The following is a 19162-nucleotide window of genomic DNA, read 5'->3' as shown; positions in this document are numbered from 1 at the left end:
CCAGGACCCTGAGCTGAGGGCAGAGGCTTAACCCACTGAGCCACCCAGGAGCCTCTTGAACAGTTATATTTTCATTTTAATTTGTTTCCATGACTTTTTAGAAATTCTTCTTTAATTTCCTGGTTGACCCATTCATTCTTTGGTAAGGTGCTCTTTAGCCTCCATGTATTTGAATTCTTTCCAACTTTCCTCTTGTGGTTGAGATCTAGTTTCAAAGTGTTGTGGTCCAAAAATATGCAGGGAATTATCCCAATCTTTTGGTACCTGTTGAGACCTGATTTGTGACCCACAGTGTGATCTATTCTGGAGAATGTTCCATGTGCACTAGAGGAGAATATGTATACTGTTGCTTTGGGATGGAATGTTCTGAATATATCTGTGAAGTCCATCTGGTCCATTGTGTCATTTAAAGCCTCTATTTTCTTGTTGATCTTTTGCTTAGATGTCTGTCCTTTTCAGTGCAGAAGGTGTTCAAGTCCCCTACTATTATTGTATTATTGTTAATTTGTTTCTTTGGCTTTATTATTAATTGGCTGCTCCCATGTTAGGGATAGATATTTAAAATTGTTAGATCTTCCTGTTGGGTAGATCCTTTAAGTATAATAAAGTGTCCTTCCTCATCTCTTATTATAGTCTTTGGTTTAAAATCTAATTTGAGTGATATAAGGATTGCCACCCCAGCTTTCTTTTGATGTCCATTAGCATAAGTGGTTTTCCAGCCCTTCACTTTGAATCTGTTGGTGTCTCTGGGTCTAAAATAGGTCTCCTGTAGACAGCATATTGATGGGTCTTTTTTTTTTTAATCCATTCTGGCACCCTGTGTCTTTTGATTGGGGCATTTAGCCCATTTACACTCAGGGTAAATATTGAAAGATGTGAATTTAGTGCCATTGTATTGCCTGTAAGGTGACTTACTATAAATTGTCTCTGCTCCTTTCTCATCTGTTACTTTTAGGCTCTCTCTTTGCTTAGAGGACCTGTTTCAGTATTTCCTGTAGAGCTGGTTTGGTCTTTGAAAATTTTTTTAGTTTTTGTTTGTCCTGGGAGCTTTTTATTTTTTCACCTATTTTCAATGACAGCCTAGCTGGATATAATATTCTTGACTGCATATTTTTCTCATTTAGTGCTCTGAATATATAAGGCCAGTGCCTTCTGGCCTGCCAGGTCACTGTGAATAAGTCTGTTGCCAATCTAATATTTCTACCTTTGTAGGTTACAGACCTCTTGTCCTGAGCTGCTTTTGGGATTTTCTTTTTGTCTCTGAGACTTGTAAGTTTTACTATTAGATGATGGGGTGTTGACCTATCATTATTGATTTTGAGGATTCCTGGATTTTGATGCCTGATTCCCTCTCCAAATTAGGGAAGTTCTTAGCTATAATTTGCTCCAGTATACCTTCTGCCCCTCTCTTCTTCTTCTGGGATCCCAATTATTCTAATATTGTTTCATCTTATGATATCACTTATCTCTTGAATTCTCCCCTCATGATCCAGTAGTTGCTTATCTCTATTTTTCTCAGACTCTTTATTCTCCATCATCTGATCTTCTTTATTACTGATTCTTTCTTCTGCCTCATTTATCCTAGCAGTTAGAGCCTCCATTTTTTATTGCACCCCATTAATATCCCTTTTGATTTCGACTTGGTTAGATTTTAGTTCTTTTATTTCTCCAGAAAGGGATTATCTAGCATCTTCTATGCTTTTTTCAAACCCAGCTAGTAACTTTATAACTGTCATTCTGAACTCTAGTTCTGACATCTTACTAATGTCTGTATCGATTAGGTCCCTGGCAGTCAGTAGTGCCTCTTGTTTTTTTTTTTTTGTTTTTTTTTTTGAGATGAGTTCTTCTGTTTTGTCACTTTGTCCAGAGACAAATAAATTAATAAGAGAACAAAATGCTAAAAGGGTAACAATGACACCAGAAAAATATACACTAAACAAATCAGAAGAGACCTGAAATTGGGGGGAAAAGAGAGAGAAAAAAAGAAAAGAAAGAAGGAAAAGAAGAATATGATCAGGCTGGTGAATAGAACAGAGCCACACCCTAGATTTTGGGTGTATTTTGGTGTTAGAAGAAACTGTATCCCAAAATTTTAAAGAAAGAAAAACATATATGTATATATTTATATAATTGTATATATATGCATATACACACACTCACACACACAAAACAAGGTTAAATGCAATGAAGGGATTGAAGATGATGGCAAAAGCGAAAATTTAAAAAGACTTTAAAGAACAAATTGATAAGATGTTGGTTGAAAAAGGAAAGAAGAAAAATTCAAAAAAGGAGAGAGAAAAAGAAAAAATAAAGAAAATTTAAAAAAAATTAACTCTGAAAGATTAAAGAATCATGGGGAAAAGGCCATGAATTCTAGGTGCTTATTCCCCTCGCTCTGAAGTTTTGTAGTTCTCATTGATTGGTAAACTTGGTCTTGGTTGGATGTTCTTGCAGATCGTCTGGGGGAGGGGCCCGCTGCATTGATTCTCAAATGTCTTTGCCCGTGGTGGAATTGCACCACCCTTGCCAGGGGACTAGGCTAAGCAATCTGGTTAGATTTGCTCTCAGTAACTTTTGATCCCTGAATGCTTTTCATATAGCCCTGGAGGACAAGAATGAAAATGGAGACCTCCCAATATCCAGCCCTATAGGAGCCAAGAGCTTGGGCCCCACTCCTCAGTGCACCCTCAGAGAAAAGCAGTCAATCACTCCTGTCTCTCTGGTCTCTGGCTGCACTCTACTCACCCAGCCCATGACGAGCATTTCTATCTCTGGCGTGTGGCCCCATTTGGAGTCGACAAACCCAGCAAATTCCTGTGCTGCTCCTCCTGAGGGCGGGGGATGGTCTCTCCAGATCTGCCATTTATGGGATCCCTACTTGAAGAGTAGTGGCCCAACTATGCTCAGATCCTGGTTTATGGCAACCCTGAGCTGAGAGCCCCCTCCTCAGCTCTGTCTTTGCAGCTGGCTTCCCTGCTCTGATACCTGGGAGCTCTGCCACACTCAAGCACCTGTGGTCTATGACCTCAAGGGTCCTGAGACCACACTGTCCCAGCAAGGGGTCCACCAGCCCTACTTAGTCACTGGAGCAACTTCTTGAAGTTCTGATTTTGTGCTCTGCTCCGCTCTCACTTGCCAGGAGCCGGCTGACAGAGGATCCCTGCCCCTGTGGTCCATCTTCCTATATATCCCCTCAGATTCACTTCTCCACACTCCTATGTTCCAGAAAGTGGTTGCTTTTCTGTTCATAGAATAGCTGCTATTCTTTTCTTTGCTCTCCAATTGAGTTGGTAGGTATTCAGAATGGTTTGATAACTACCTAACTGAATTTCTGGGACCAGACAAAATTTAGGTCTCCTACTCCTCTGCCATCTTGCTCCTCCCCTCCTCTTCCACTTGATTATTATTTATTTGCTGGAGAAAGAGACAAAGAGAGAGAGGGAGAAAGATTGAGGGGAGAGACCAAGTGGGAGGAAGAGAGAATCCCAAGAAGACTCCCTGCTAAGTATGGAGGTGGAAGCAGGGCTCTGTCCCAGGACCCTGAGTTCATGACCTAGGTATAAACCAAGAGTTGGATGCTTAACCAACGGATCCATTCAGTCATCCCATAATCTCTCCCACTTTATACAAAACAACAAAAATCCCTTCCCATCTTCCCTCCAATTCACATAATCTCTTTCCTCCCCTTTAACAAAATTCCTGCCAAGATTGTTGTTTTCATTCACTGTCTTCAATTCCTCTCTGTTTATAGGAATTCAGTTCCTATTGTTTAGAAACTAATCCAATCACACTTTTTGTCTACACTGTTCCACCCAAAAAAAAGCTTCTGTCAAGGCTACCAGTGACTTGCCCACAGATCTACTGGCTGGCTTTCCATCTTCATCTGACCTGACCTACTGGTTCCATCCTTCTTGAAAGGTCTTCTTCACACTTTCTCTTAATTCTTCTCTGAATAGACCACCCACTCTCCTGTCCTGACTCTTCCACCATCTTCCTAACCACTAATTGTTGCAATGCCAAGGATTGCAACTCAGAGCTTTTCCTTTCCATATTTATACTCCATATTTATACTCCATATTTCCAGGTGGTGTCATCTGGTCTCATAGAATCAATACTGACTGCTCAAATTTCTCTCTCCAGTCCAGATACCTTCCCTGAACCCCAGGTTTGTCTTCCTAAATACAAACCTCATTTCTCCACTTGGAAGAATGTCAGGCACCTTAAATTTAATATAATCTCTCACCTGATTACTGCAATCACAAAACTGATTTCTCTGCTTTTCTTCTTGACTTCTAACACCTGCCCAGCCCATTCTCAATACAGGAACCAAAGTGATCTTGTTAAAACCAAAGTCCAATCATGTTACTTTCTACTTGAATGCTTTCAATGGCTTCCCACTTACTCACAATAAAAGCCAAATCCTTACAATAAATGGTACTAACTTTGGATTTATATCTGTTGCATATAATCCTTAAAATAGAAATATCCTACATAATTATTTTAATATGTAGGGCAAAATCTACATGGACTTCTAATATTTCTTTCTTTCTTTTTTCCTTTGGACTTCCTATTTTCTTCTCTTCTCTTGAATACTGTTTAAGACAAAATAACATTATAAAAATAAATGAAAGGCACTACTATATATGAAATATTAATGATGTTTAAGCTAGGTTTTGTTATATTAGAATTAAACATTCCTCCAGGAACACAAGTGTATGTAGATTTCAGTATCTTGCAAAATGGACTAAATCTTGAAATCTACTGTTCATCTATAGAATCTTCCCAAAAGATAATTCTTCATTTTTTTCTAGCAATCAAAGATGTACTACATTATTACACTTACTTTGTGGTTGAAGAGTAAGTTTATAGGAGTCAATTCCAACATGACTAATGGTAAGGGAACTAGACAAACATGTGCTTTCATTCACTTCTTCTATTCCAAAAGGGTCTATCACTTCCGCAATAACAGAGGACAAAAATCCTTCAGAATTGTTATGATGTAATATTTTTCTTATGTAAGCTGTTCCAGTTTTCCTAAAAACCAAACCAACAAACATCAAGCCATCTGGATAAAACAGTGATTCAAATGAACAAGTTTGTGAACACATGATTTATAAATGTACTACAAACAGCTAACAAATGAAAACTTGGTTAACATTTGTTCAACCTCACTAACCAACTATAGCAACTGGATACAATTTCTCACCCATCAAATTAGCAGATATTTTTAAATGACAGGGTTCAGGAGCAGCAAGGATTGAGTGGAGATAGGCACTCATCCACCACAAATGGACTATAAACTGATACAAGCTTCCCAAAAAGCAAATTGACTGCATGCATTAAGAGCTCTAGCATTATATTTTTTCCCCGCTCTGAATCCATAAGTCTACTGACAGGGTTCTATCTTAAGACAATAACTTGAAGTGCAGAAAAAAATAAGCTTTCCACACAGAGATGTTCATCAAGGAATTATGATAAAAATTAGAAATAAGAAACCACAATAATAGGAAAATTAAGTAAATAATAATACATGATCCAATTAGAATAAATGGAACAATTAAAATTGCATTTAGAAAGTGTTTTTAATTACATAAGTAAAGCAGTCATGCTATAATGTCTAAATGAAAGAAGGTGAAAAATATTAATTAGAAAATAAAAAATGCATATTTAAGAGATTAATTGGTAATTCATCAAATGTTACCAGTTGTTGCTTCTTAATGTTTATCCTGTTTATCTTTTTTTAAAAAAAGGTTATTTATGTATTTATTTATTTGACAGAGAGAACAGGTAGGCAGAGCAGTAGGCAAAGGGCAAGGGACAAGCAGACTCTGTGCTGAGTATGGAGCCCAGTATGGGCCTGGATCCCAGGACCTGAGATCATGACCTGAGCCAAATCAAGAGTCAGTCACTTAACCCACTGAGCCACCCAGGTACACCCATGTTTATCAGACTTCTAAGAAATTGTACAGTGAGTAAGTATAAGGAAAAAAAATCCACTTTTAAAAAATGTAAAAAAAGAGTAATAAATATAGACACAGACCTTACACCCTTCACAAAAATTAGCTCAAAGTGGATCACAGACTTAAATATAAAATGCAAAACGATAAAGCTCATACAAGATTAACATAGGAGAAAACCTAGATGACCTTGGTCATGCGGATGACTTTTTAGATATGACACCGAAGGCATGATCCATGAAGAAAAAGCTTGATAAGCCATACTTTATTGAAGTTAAAAACCTCTGCTCTGTGAAAAACACTGCCAATAAAATTAGAAGACAAACCACATATTGGGGCACGGGGCATGGATATTTGCAAAAAACACATTTGATAAAGGACGGTTATCCAAAATAAACTGTAAAGCAAGAAAAAAGCCTTTTTTTCTCCTCTACTTCCCTAGATTCTGCACCTGGGGCCCTGGAAATTAAACTGACAAGAGACAGATTACAAGAGGAAAACAAATAGAGTTTATTAACCTGTGTGTCATGCTTCCACAGGAGAGAAATGTCAGTGAGGAGGAACTCAAGGGGATGGTTAGAACCTGGAGTTTACAAGGCATTTTTAACAAAGAACAGTAAGTTTGTAGAGAAGTGACAAGACAAAGGAAAAGAGGTTTAGAGTGCCAGACTGTAGAAAAGTTAATGCACAAGGAAACTAATGAAAGAGAAGTCTTGCTTAATAAGATTTGTTATGTAGATGCTGCTCAGGTTTCTGAACTGATACTCTCTGGAGATTAGGGATCATCTTGCCTTTCTTGGGAGGGAGAGGGCAGAGATTTTTTTTCTTTCTCTTATTTTTCTTTCTTTCTATTTTTTTAAAAGATTTGTTTCTTTAGAGAGAGAAAGAGAGAGAGAGAGAAAGAGAGAGCTTGTGCATGAACAGGGGGAGGGGCAGAGGGAAAGAGTGGGAGAGAATCTCAAGCAGACTCCCCAGTGAGGGCAGAACCAGAGGCGCGGCTCCATCTCAGCACCCTGAGATTGTGACCTGAGCTGAAACCAAGAGTCCTGGGACACTTAATTGACTGAGCCAACCAAGCAGGCCTCTTTTTCTTTCTTTCTTTTAATTAATTAATTAATTTATTTATTTATTCATTTATTTATTTGAGAGAGAGAATGTGTGTGTGTGCATGCGTGCACACACATGCTTAATTGCTTCACTGTTGTTTTTCCTTCAAGTTTTTTCTCAGATGAGAATTCAGGCAAATGATAAATATCTATGTTCTTGGTTAGAAGACCAGAGGAGAAGTAACAGTTCTGTCATTTATCAATTGTGTGATGTCTAGAAATCCTATCCCTGTGAATCACAGTGTCTTTACATGTGTTTTATAAAGGGGTTACTTCAGTTTCAAGTCAGAGGCTTTTTTCCCTTTTTTCTGCTTCTTCTCAACTGCCTTCAGCTGAAAATAATCTGTAGGCCAAGCTAGAATATTTTGGTGTGGCATATTCTGATCCCCTACAATACAAAACACTCTTAAAACTCAGTAGTAAGAAAATAAACAACTCAATTAAAAATTGGCAAAAGATCTGAACAGACACTTCACTACAGAAGGTATGCAGATGGCAGATAAGCACATGAAAAGATGCTCGGTGTCATAGGTCATCAGGAAATGCAAATTAAAACAACCACAAGATGCCACTACACACCCCCCAGAATAGCAAAACTTGGGGCACCTAGCTGGCTCAATCAGTGGAGCACTGACTCTTAATCACAGGGTTGTGACTTCCAGCCCCACCTTAGGTGTGGAGCCTACTTAAAATTTAGAAAAGTAAATAAAAATAGAATGGCAGGGTGGCTCAGTTGGTTAAGCCTCTGCCTTTGGCTCAGGTCATGATCGCAGGGTCCTGGGATCGAGTACCACATCGGGCTCCTTGCTCAGCGGGGAGCCTGCCTCCCACTCTGCCCGCTTGTGCTTTCTCTCTCTCTCTCTCTCTGACAAAATAAAAATAGAATGGCAAAACGATGAAATGCTGATAACATCAAATGTATGCAAGGATGTGGAGCAACAGGAACGCTCATTCATTGCGGGTGGGAATGCCAAATGGTACGGCCACTTTGGAAGACAGTTTGGCAGTTTCTTATAAAGCTAAAAATGTTCTGGGACCCAGCAATCACATTTCTTGGTATTGATCCAAATGAGTTGAAAACAAGCTCACACAAAAATCTAAAGAAGGGGGCACCCAGGTGGCTCAGTGGGTTAAGCCTCTGCCTTAGGTTCAGGTCATAATCTCAGGATCTGGGGATCAAGCCCCACATCAGGCTCTCTGCTCAGCAGGGAGTCTGCTTCCCCCTCTGCCTGCCTCTCTGCCTCCTTGTGATCTCTATCTCTGTCAAATAAATAAATAAATAATCTTTAAAAACTCTAAAGGATGTTTATAAGAGCCTTTATTCATAATCGCCAAAAACTTGGAAGCAACCAAGCTGTCCTTAAGTAAGTGAATAGATTAATAATTGTATCCATTCAGACAATGGTATGTCAGTGTAGTTTCATGGATAGTAACAAGTGTACCACCATAATGTAGGGCACTGATAGTGGCAAAGGGGGGGTGTGTGGGTATGCAGGGTGAGTCTATGAGAACTGTACTTTCTGCTCAGTGTTGCTCTGGACCTAAAACTTCTCCAAAGAGTAAAGTGTACTAAACACACACACACACACACACACTCAAAAACCTTAACCTCTTTGCCTCTGAAGTCAATGACCAATGGCCAGGTAGCTACCTTAACTACCAAAGCTGCCTCCCCCCTTTGCTATTGGAGTCTCTTGTATTTGAGTATTTAGGATTGCTCTTGGTAATAGCACTCTGCCATTCCAGGAGAGGCAAGAAATCCAGTTTTTAAAGGAGGAAGGAAGGAGATTTGGAAGGAGAGGCTTAAAATTAGACAAGTCAGTGAATTCTTGAGGCAGAGAGGAATATCTGGGGGAAACACTGCAAAAGGACAGATAGACAACTATCATCAAACTTAACTACCAACATGTGCTACGCTCCCATTCCAAGACTGATGCCATACTGCGCCCTGCCCCTTTCCCACCCAGTGGCCTACTGTCAGTGGCCTTTCCACCACACCATCTCACTATGCACCATGCTGTTTATTAAACATGATGGAGGGGCATCTGGGTGGCTCAGTTGGTTAAGCAGCTGCCTTTGGCTCAGGTCATGATCCCAGTGTCCTGGGATCGAGTCCCACATTGGGCTCCTTGCTTGGCAGGGAGCCTGCTTCTCCCTCTGCCTCTGCCTGCCACTCTGCCTGCCTGTGTTCGCTCCAAATCTTAAATAATGGGACCACTTTATAAGCTGACATGTCTTCTAAGGTTTGAGGGGCAAAGGGATCATAATTAAACTCATCCTAAGAAAATATAAAGAGTGGAGATAGATCAGACATCTAGGGTTTGGGATTATATAAATATATATATGCATATATAAATAAATATATAAATATATAAATATATTTATATTTATATTTATATATTTATTTATAAATATAAATATATTTATATTTATATATTTATTTATATATGCAGGGACAAAATATCAATTAATTTTAGGGGCACCTGGTAGCTCAGTTGGTTAAGCTTTTCTGACTCTTGATTTCAACCTGGGTCATGATCTCAAGTTCATGAGGTCAAGCCCCATGTCATGTTCCTTGATCAGCAGGGAGTTTACTTGAGATTCTCTGTCTCCCTCTCCCCTCCCCCCTCCACACATGTGCTCTCTGTCACTCTACACTTGATGTTAGCCAAAAGGCCGAGAAGCGATCTCTCTGTCACTCTAAAATAAGTAAATAAATCTGTTTTTTAAAGAAAATCAATTAATTCTAGACTTTAACTTAACATACATGTAAAAATCTTGTATAACATTAAAAAAATTCTCAAAAACAAATCAAAACAAAACAAAAATCCAATCAGAATACAAAAGTCTCAACCTAGTAAAAGAAAAAAAAATGGAATGAGAGAGAAAAAGAATCTCAAAATATGGCAAACAAGACTGGTGGTTACCAGAGGGGAGGTGGGTGGGGGCAAGAGTGAGATAAGTGGTGGGGATTAGGAAGGGCACTTATCGTGAGAAGCAGTGAGTAACGTATGGAATTGTTGAGTCACTCTATTGTACACCTGAAACTAATACAACACTGCATGCTAACTGTACTGGAATTAAAAATAAAAAAAATAAGGCAAGCAAGAAGAGAGAGCAAAAAAGAAACATGAAAAAGTAGGACAAATACAAAGCAGAGTAGAAGATGGCAGAAATGAATTCAAATATATTAGTAAAAAATAATAAGCGTAATTGGACTAAACTCTCCAATTAAAAGACAAAGATTGTTAGACTGGCTAAAAAAATGTAAAATCCATATATGTCTTTCATGAGAGATACATAGGCAGGTGAGGTAAAAAGAAAAAGAAAAGAAATCATATACAGGCAAGTGTAGCTTGTAAGAAGACTCATAGGATTATACAAATTGCAGAGTCCTGCAAAAAAAAAAAGCACTAAAACCCACTGTTACTCAACAACAACAACAAAACAAACAATCCAATTAAAAAATGGGCAAAAGATATCTTGGATAGATATTCTTCCTGTGAAGATACAGAAATGGTCAATAAACAGATGAAAAGATGCCCCCCATCACTAGTAATTAGGAAAATGGAAATCAAAACTGTAATGAAGTACGACATCACATCCATCAGGATGGCTATTATCAAAAAAATTAAACAGAAAGTAACAAGTGTTGGCCAGGATGTGGAGAAATGGGAATGCCTGTGCCTTGTTATTTGGAATGTAAAATGGTGTAGCGGCTGTGGAAAATGGTATGAAGTTTCCTCAAAATATTAAACACTGGGGGCGCCTGGGTAGCTCAGTCATTAAGCAACTATCTTCAGCTCAGGTCATGATTCCAGGGTTCTGAGATCGAGCCCCATTTCGGGCTCTCTGTTCAATGGGGAGTCTGCTTTTCCCTCTCCCACTCCTGCTGCCTGTGTTCCCTCTCTTGCTGTCTCCCCCTCTGTCAAATAAACAAAATCTTAAAAATATATATTAAGCATTAAATTATCATCTGATCCAGCAATTCCAATTCTGGGCATATACATTACAGAATTGAAGGCAGGGTCTCAAAGAGATATTTGTACATCCCTGTTTGTAATAGTGTTATTCACAAAAGCCAAAAGATGGAAGTAACCCAAGTGTCCATTGATAGTTAAATAGATCAGTAACATGGGGTACATTTTTCTTTATGGATATGTGTATATATGGCAAAGAATAGAATATGATTCAGCCTTAAAAAGGAAGGAAATCCTCACAAGGTACGACAAGGAACGGATCATGAATGAAACTTAAGAACGTTATGCTAATAAGCCAATCACAAAAGAACAGATACTATATGATTCCATTTATATGAGGGTCCCTAGTCTAGTCAAATTCATAGAAACGGAAAGTAGAATGGTGGTTTTCAGGCACTGTGAGGTCTGGAATATAGGGAGTTCTTGTTTAATGGTTACTGTGCTTCCGTCTGGAAGACGAAAGAGTTCTGGAGATGGATCATCATTACGGTTACACAATAATGTGAATACGCTTAATGCTACAGATCTATACACTTAAAAATGGCTAAAACAGTACATTTTATGTTGTGTATGTTTTACTACAATGGAAGCACTGAATACAAAATAAAAGCATTATTTTTTTAATTTTTCTTTAAAATATTTTATTTATTTATTTATCTGAGAGAGAGAGAGAGAGCATCAGAGGGGGAATGTCAGAAGGAGAAGCAGACTCCCCATTGAGCTGGAAGCCCAATGTGGGGCTCGATCCCAGGACTCTGGGATCATGACCTGAGCCAAAGGCAGTCACTTAACCAACTGAGTCACCCAGACACCCTATTTTTTCAAATTTTTATTTTAAAGAGGGAAAGAGAGAGTGTCTGTAGGAAGCAGGGGCTGAGGGAGAGGGAGAAACTCAAGCAGACTCCCCACTGAGGGCAGAGCCCAACTCAGGGTTCAATCTCAACCCTGAGATCATGACCTGAACCAAAATCAAGAGTCAGATGTTCAAACAAGTGAGCCACCCAGGTGCCCCAATATAGAAGCATTATTTTAAAAAACAAACAAACAAACAAACAAACAAGTAAGTGTTCTTCTGAATCTTACTCTTAAGTGCTACCTATTTAACTCTTCAGTATTTATATGCAGTTGCTCTAATAATACCCTTTTTCCATATACTTACTGTTTATATTTCTCTGTGTCTAATTTTTAAAAAGAATGAGTCAATTGCTTTCCTTTCATTACCTCTATAGCAACATGGGTCTTCAATCCCTGTGCAAAAATGCCCAGTCATCGCTACCCATCTGGCTAATGGCAGACCAAAGTCATGAAGATAGATATAGTCAGTCTATGCTACAGGCATTCAGGATAATTGCCAATTGCAGTTGCCAGTACACATGTCCTAAATAAAACTGGGAAATGACTGAATTTGCCTCTTGATAACCTTCTGTCTCCTTTTCCTTCAATCTTCTCCATTATTGACTTCTTTATTCTGACTTCTCCATTATGACTCATGGCTCAGCAGCCCCCTGATCAGCGCCTCTGTGTCCTAAGTCACCAATTCTAACTGTGGAAACACCTTCATAAAGCCCTCTTTTTGTCCAACTAAGAATGCCCCAGTTTCAAGAACAATCTTTCTCTTCAACAGTCTCCCAAACCTTGTCAAAATCCCTTATCCAAAGTGACTGACAACAGCATGATCTAAGAAGATTACTGAATGAATGGTTATCCTTACAAGAATACCTAATGGAGTACCAAAAGCTCTGGTTTTAGATTTCCTGTCTGGTTTTTCTTGGACTTTGAAGGATATACAGAAGTCAGATAAAAAACAAACAAATAAATACAAATCATTATAGAGATGAAAATAGACACCAAATATGAACAAAATGGTCAACTCATCAGGAAAACTTAAAAATTCTAGGGGTGCCTGGGTGGCTCAGTGGGTTAGGCCTCTGCCTTTGGCTCAGGTCATGATCTCGGGGTCCTGGGATCTGGCCCCGCATCGGGCTCTCTGCTCAGCAGGGAGCCTGCTTCCTCCTCTCTCTCTGCCTGCCTCTCTGCCTACATGTGATGTCTGTCTGTCAAATAAATAAACAAAATCTTTAAAAAAAAATTCTAAACTTATGGGGCTCCTGGGTTGCTAAGCTGTTTAAGTGTCTGACTCTTGATTTTGGCTCAGGTTGTGATCCCAAGGTCATGAGATCAAGCCTCAGGTCCAGCTCAGAGCTGAGCATGGAACCTGCTTAAGATTCTCTCTCTCCTTCCTCTTCTGCCCTCCCCCCTAATTTTTTTTTTTTTAAAGAGATTTATTTACTTATTTGAGAGAATCGAGAGAGCATGAGTTGGGGAAGGTCAGAGGGAGAAGCAGCCTCCCTGGATACAGGACTCGATCCTGGGACTCCAGGATCATGACCTGAGCTGAAGCAGTCACTTAACCCACTCAGCCTCCCAGGCACCCCCACCCCCCAAAATTCTAAACTTACATGTATCTAACAACAGCCTCAAAACATACAAGTAAAAATTGATAAAGCCACAGAAAGACATTGATAAATCTATTAACACATACGGAAATTCTAACACAACTCTCTCATAATTAATAAATTGAGCAGAAAAAATAATCAGTAAAGAATCAGAAAATTGGAACATTACAATTAACAAAATTAATCTGACAAATACTTACATTGCACTGAACAATAGACTATAGTCTCCATAAACACATGTGGAATATTTACAAAAATTGAGCATAATAGCCTAGTCTTTCACCATAAAGAAAATTTCAACCAGTTAAAAAAAAAATCACACTTTTGGGGCGCCTGGGTGGCTCAGTGGGTTAAAGCCTCTGCCTTTGGGATCCCAGGGTCCTGGGATCAAGGCCCGCATCGGGCTCTTTGCTCTGCAGGGAGCCTGCTTCCTCCTCTTTCTCCGCCTGCCTCTCTGCCTACTTGTGATCTCTGTCTGTCAAATAAATAAATAAAATCTTTTGAAAAAAGTCACACTTTTGAGAAACAGGAAATTATGATCTTAAACAAAGTGTTCCAGAAAATAAAATTGAAATATTTATTTATGACCCTGGTATGATCTTTTACAAAAAATCAAGTGAGGACATATGAGAAAGAAACTATAGGCAAAAATGGTTTGTAAACACAGATGCAAAAATCCTAAATGTTAGCAAACTGAATCAAGAAATGTATGAACATAGATAATACACAGTGACTAATATAGGTGTATTCCAAGACATCCAGGTTAGTAAATCTTGGAATCAGACGTGTGAAATCCATAATATAATTCACATCATCAAATTAAGAGTTAAAGGAGAAAATTCTATATATAAGCCCAGTAGATGCAGAACCATTTAACACCAAAAATAAAACACCTCTTAAACTGAAAAAAAAAAAAATATATATATATATATTTTAAAGATTTTATTTATTTGTCAGAGAGAGAGAGAGCACAGACAGGCCGAGTGGCAGCAGAGGCAGAGGGAGAAGCAGGCTCCCGGCTGAGCAAGGAGCCCAATGTGGGACTCGATCCCAGGACGCTGGGATCATGACCTGAGCCAAAGGCAGCTGCTTAACCAAATGAGCCAGGCGTTCCAATATTTTTTTCTATAAGCAAAAAGGGTAAAAGAAAAAAGATGAAAGGTATAATACATAATGGTGAAATGCTTTAAATATTCTTTTAAAAGTCAGGAACAACAGGGGCACCTGGGTGACTCAGTGGTTAAACATCTGCCTTTGGCTCAGGTCATGATCTCAGTGTCCTGTGGGATGGAGCCCCACATGGGGCTCCCAGCTCAGTGGGGAGTCTGCTTCTCCCTCTCCCTCTGCTCTTCTCCCTGCTTATTCTCTCTCTCTCTCAAAAAAAAAAAAAAAAAATCAGGAACAACAAAAAAGCCTGCTGCTATAGTCTGAACCTTAGTGCCTGTCCTCTCCCTATTCATATGTCAAAAACTTGATGCCCAAAGTGATGGTATTAGGAAGCGGGGGCTTTTGGGAGGCGACTTAGGTCATGAGGGTAGAGCCCTCACAAATGGGATTAGTGCCCTTTACCAAAGAGCCTCCAGAGAGACCCAGAACCCTCTACCATGTGAGGACACAGTAAGAAGACAGCCGTCTGCAGCCTGGAACAACCCAGAAGAGGTCTTCACCAGAATCTGACCCTGCTGGCCCCTGAGCGTGGACATGGTCTCCAGAACCAGAAGACATCCACTTCTGTTGTTTGTAAGCCACTCCACCTGTGGCCTTCTGTGACAGCAGCCCCAACGGATGAAGTCACCCACTGTGTCCCCTTCTAGTTAACAAGACCCTAGACACTGTAATAGGGAAAAGGTATACCATGCTAAGAAATGTTAAGAAACAAGACAAACATTTGCAAGTGATACAGTGATTGTCTTAGAAAAATAAGTACCACTACTCAGAAAATTCAAAATAACACAGAAAACAAGTGCTGCAATAATTAAAGAAAGTTAGCAGATTCGAACAATTTATGGTTGCTATAGAGAAGTCAGTTATCCAGACTTCGGAGGCAGAAAGGTGAAGCCAACAAGAAAAAGAAACAAAATAAAGCAGATAAAGTAGAAAGTTATCGCTTTCCGTAAGCCCATCCGGGAACTGGCGTCAGCGACGAAGATAACCGACTCACAGGAGATCCCCGGGAATGAGCCATTCCAAGGGAAATTAACACAGGAACCGTGTGGAGGAGCTTGGGAGGGAGAAACACAGTGCTGGCCCTCACACAAACAAGAAATAGCTAAAAACTGTTAAAAAAAAAAAAAAGTGAAGCCTAAGGGTATGCTGCTGTGTGTTTGGAAAAGCTGGAGCAGCTTTCGAAGGGGAGTCTACACGCACAAGTTCTTTCCATGGGCTTCCCTGGAGGCTTCTGGAAAGACCAGAGCAGAGCCAATAGCCCAGAGGTCCAGGCAGCCTGGAGGATGGGAGAAAACAGCATGAAGCACCACCCACTTTCCTGAACCTTCTTTCATAGGAAGCAAAACTTTAAGCCCTTGGAGGCTGGACATTAACCATTTTTGCACACAGACCTCAAAAGTGGTGATCCATGCTGGGAGGGGTCCCTGCGGGGGGTGTGCTGGCTCTGACATCCTGGTTTCCTGCCTGCTTCCCTACCTGGCCTTTTCCCTACGTAGGAAAAGCTTTAAGCTACTGGGTGATGGGAAGCAAAGCCACTCATCCATGGGGTACAGGCAAAGACACATTAAGACGACAGAAGGAAAGAATAGTAACTCTCTGCCCGTTAACAGAGGGTCAGGAGGCTGTTTTGAGCCTAAAATTCTGAAAGAACAAAGTAGAACTATTCCACTTTCAGGAGAACCGCCAGAAATTTCCACCCAAGATTGAACTGCAGATATCAGGCAGAAGTTGGCTACAAGAGGTCATTTCTATTAACAGATTAGTGTGTTTTGTGGGTTTTTTTTTTTTTTTTCCTTAATGGAACCCGACAAGCTGAATCTAACGTTTAGAGGCAAGGACAAAGGCCAAGGGAGGCGGCGCTGCTCACAGAGGGTTAGTCAGTCGTCAAAGGGAAGACTAATATGCCAACGCAACAGAAGAGAGGAGAAACAGACCCACGTACACACGCAAACCTGAGAGACGGATGCAGGGGGGCAGGGAGGGCACATCAAGGGGAAAAGGAGAGACTTGTAAGGACAGTTGGTTATTTACGTTAAAAAAAAAAAAAGACAGAAATCAGTTCTCACTCCACAAGACACGCATACGCTCTAGACAGACTGAACACTTCAACATGAAAAGCAAAAGTTTAACACGATTATAAGGAAACACAGGAGAGTTGCTAAAGACAGGGCGGTGTGTTCGTGCGAGTGACTAGCACACGCGTCAGCACCAAGTGATTCGGAAAACATTGTCGCTGCACAGAAAAGGCGAGTCGCAGGAGAATAACACCTTGACAGAACCCAAAAGTGCACTCTGATGCGTAGGGACATGTTAAAGCCCTAAAGAAGAAAAAACGTCTCAGTGTTCACAGAAAATTCGAGATGATGCTGATCTCTGGAGGGACTGGCGTCACGGGGGGGGGGGGGGCGGCGGCGGAGAAACAGGATAGAAAAGGAAAGGATCCCTGGAGAACTGCCCAAAGGGTGAAGGGACCCTGTCACCGGGGGTGACAAGGGGACACTTGCCACCTCCAAAGGACTCCAGGGTCTCTGTCCACTTTACTTCACCTGCCTTCTCTCCCCCAAATCCTGGAAGGGAAGAAGATAGAAGCTGGAAAATAGTAAGCATGAGCCAATACACCTCTGCCCCAGGCGGCCCAGTCTGGGTCAGGCCCAAATACGGGCTGGGAAACACATTTAAATTGGGTAAGAATTTGACCTCTTTTGAAACACTGGACAAGAAGAGAGCCATGTGATTATTAGACTGACTTAGACTTTCTAAGCCAAGGAAATGTTCATGTGCCCTCAAAGAGAAAAGCTGTGGGATTTGCCTGATTCTTTATCCAGAGGTTAAGTCCACTGAGGAGTCGGAAGGACAGGAGGAGGAAGATTCAAGGTGGTCTTTCCAGCTTGTTCAGGGAGCAGATTTCACATCGATCCGTCCAGTTATTCACTTAATTAGAAGCCTTGGAATGATATCCATCCCTTGCTCCCCGCCCCGGCTGGGACACAAAAGGCCCTCCCTGACCTGGCTCCACGGTCTTCAATAACTTCTCTCCTTTTTTCATGACCCTGAAGTCACTCTGGTTTTCCTTCAGTTTCTCAAACACCCATCATGCTCCCTTTGCCTGGGGGCCTTCCACATACTGTTCTCTCTGTCTGGAACTTTCCCCCCGCCGCCCCCTTCATCCTCATTCTTCCAATCCCATCCTAAGCAGCGCTGGCTCTGAGCAACTTTCCAACGTCCTCCAAACAAGGGCTCAATCCCCAGGAAAATACTCTCTAGATGCGCCACACCCCTCTGCTGTCAACTGTCATCACGTAAGTTCAAGGTGTGCATGGGTTCGAATGCCCTCTTCATGGCTCTCTCAGGACACTGCGAGCCCCTTGAGTGTAGTAAGTTTTAGGCAACTATTTGTGGAAGAAATAAATGAAGGGCTCCCCCTGCTCCACTCTCTGACTACCTAGAATCCGCCTTGGCCTATTGCTGACTTTGGGATTTTGGGCTCCCCATCCTTGACCTGCCCAGTTGAAGTCTGCCTTCCTTCCAGTTCTCTGATCTTGGCTCTTCCCTCCCCTTTCCTGCCTTGGAGATGCTCATTCCCTAGCTTCTGCACAAGTAGAACCAAATTCCTGAGTCTGATCACAGAATGTACTGTTCCAATTTTCAAATACAGGTTCCTCACATTTCAAAAGTTCGCCTTACGCCATTTCACTTGGACCAAAGACCTGTGTTAGCACTTGTGTTTGTTAACTCAAAGAAGTCTGAAGAGAATTCTCACTTTTACGAGAAAACACGAAAAGTGAGAAGAGCATCCCGCTTTTGTTTGGCAGGGAGCAGATCTGTTATAGGGGCCCCGCCCAGCCCCTTCCCTGTAAACTCCACAGGGCATCTCAGCATCAAGCCGCCGGAGCTCTGACCTGGGTGAGCACCTGGGCTTTATCTCCACTTATTTTGTGCATCTGTTAGCAAGATGTGTCCTAAGGTATCAGAAAAAGCCTAATAGAGGGTATTTGGGGGGGGGGGTCTGGGAATGCTCAGAATTTTCCCATGTAAGTTCAAGGTAATTGCTTCTTTGCTTTACTCCTGTCCAGCTCGTGAAAAGTTTCATAGGACTGCTGTACTTTGACATAGTAAGGGAAACTTGTATTTGGATGCTTAAGAGAATGATCATATGCTTTTAAAAATAAGCAGGATGTAAAAAAATTAATATTAACATTGAGATTATCATGCTAATCTTTTAAAAAGTGATTCTATGTTTTCTTTTTAAAAAGATTTTATTTATTTATTTGACAGAGAAAGAGAGCACAAACAGGCAGAGCAGCAGGTAGAGGGAGAAGCAGACTCCCTGCTCGACACAGGGCTCAATCCCAGGGTTCTGGGATCACAACCCAAGCCAAAGGCAGCTGCTTAACTGACAGAGCCACCCAGGCACCCTGATTCTATGTTTTCTACAAGCACATACCTACAGAAACTAAGTGGCTTGGGATGTCACCCATACAAAAACCACTGAAAAC

The 19162-nt window shown here is 40.8% G+C and overlaps 1 protein-coding gene across 4 annotated transcripts in view; it reads right to left on the bottom strand.

The window, feature by feature from the left end:
* CATSPERB (cation channel sperm associated auxiliary subunit beta) overlaps positions 1 to 19162 on the bottom strand; it is a 120945-nt gene that overhangs the window by 33539 nt on the left and 68244 nt on the right. For all 4 annotated transcript variants that reach the window (XR_001179922.2, XM_013057593.2, XM_045071191.1 and 1 more), the window contains one exon: positions 4844 to 5034. Coding sequence is in view for 3 of the 4 variants with exons in the window: in XM_013057593.2 (XP_012913047.1) it covers positions 4844 to 5034 (191 nt within the window). In the remaining variant the exon portion in view is untranslated. The remainder of the gene's footprint in view (positions 1 to 4843; positions 5035 to 19162) is intronic.

This window comes from Mustela putorius, unplaced genomic scaffold (genome assembly GCF_011764305.1).
Source record: "Mustela putorius furo isolate JIRA1106 unplaced genomic scaffold, ASM1176430v1.1 tig00000129_pilon_pilon_pilon, whole genome shotgun sequence".
Taxonomy (NCBI): domain Eukaryota; kingdom Metazoa; phylum Chordata; class Mammalia; order Carnivora; family Mustelidae; genus Mustela; species Mustela putorius.
Note: the sequence above shows the minus strand (reverse complement) of the source record. Positions and strands in the feature narration are given on the sequence as shown.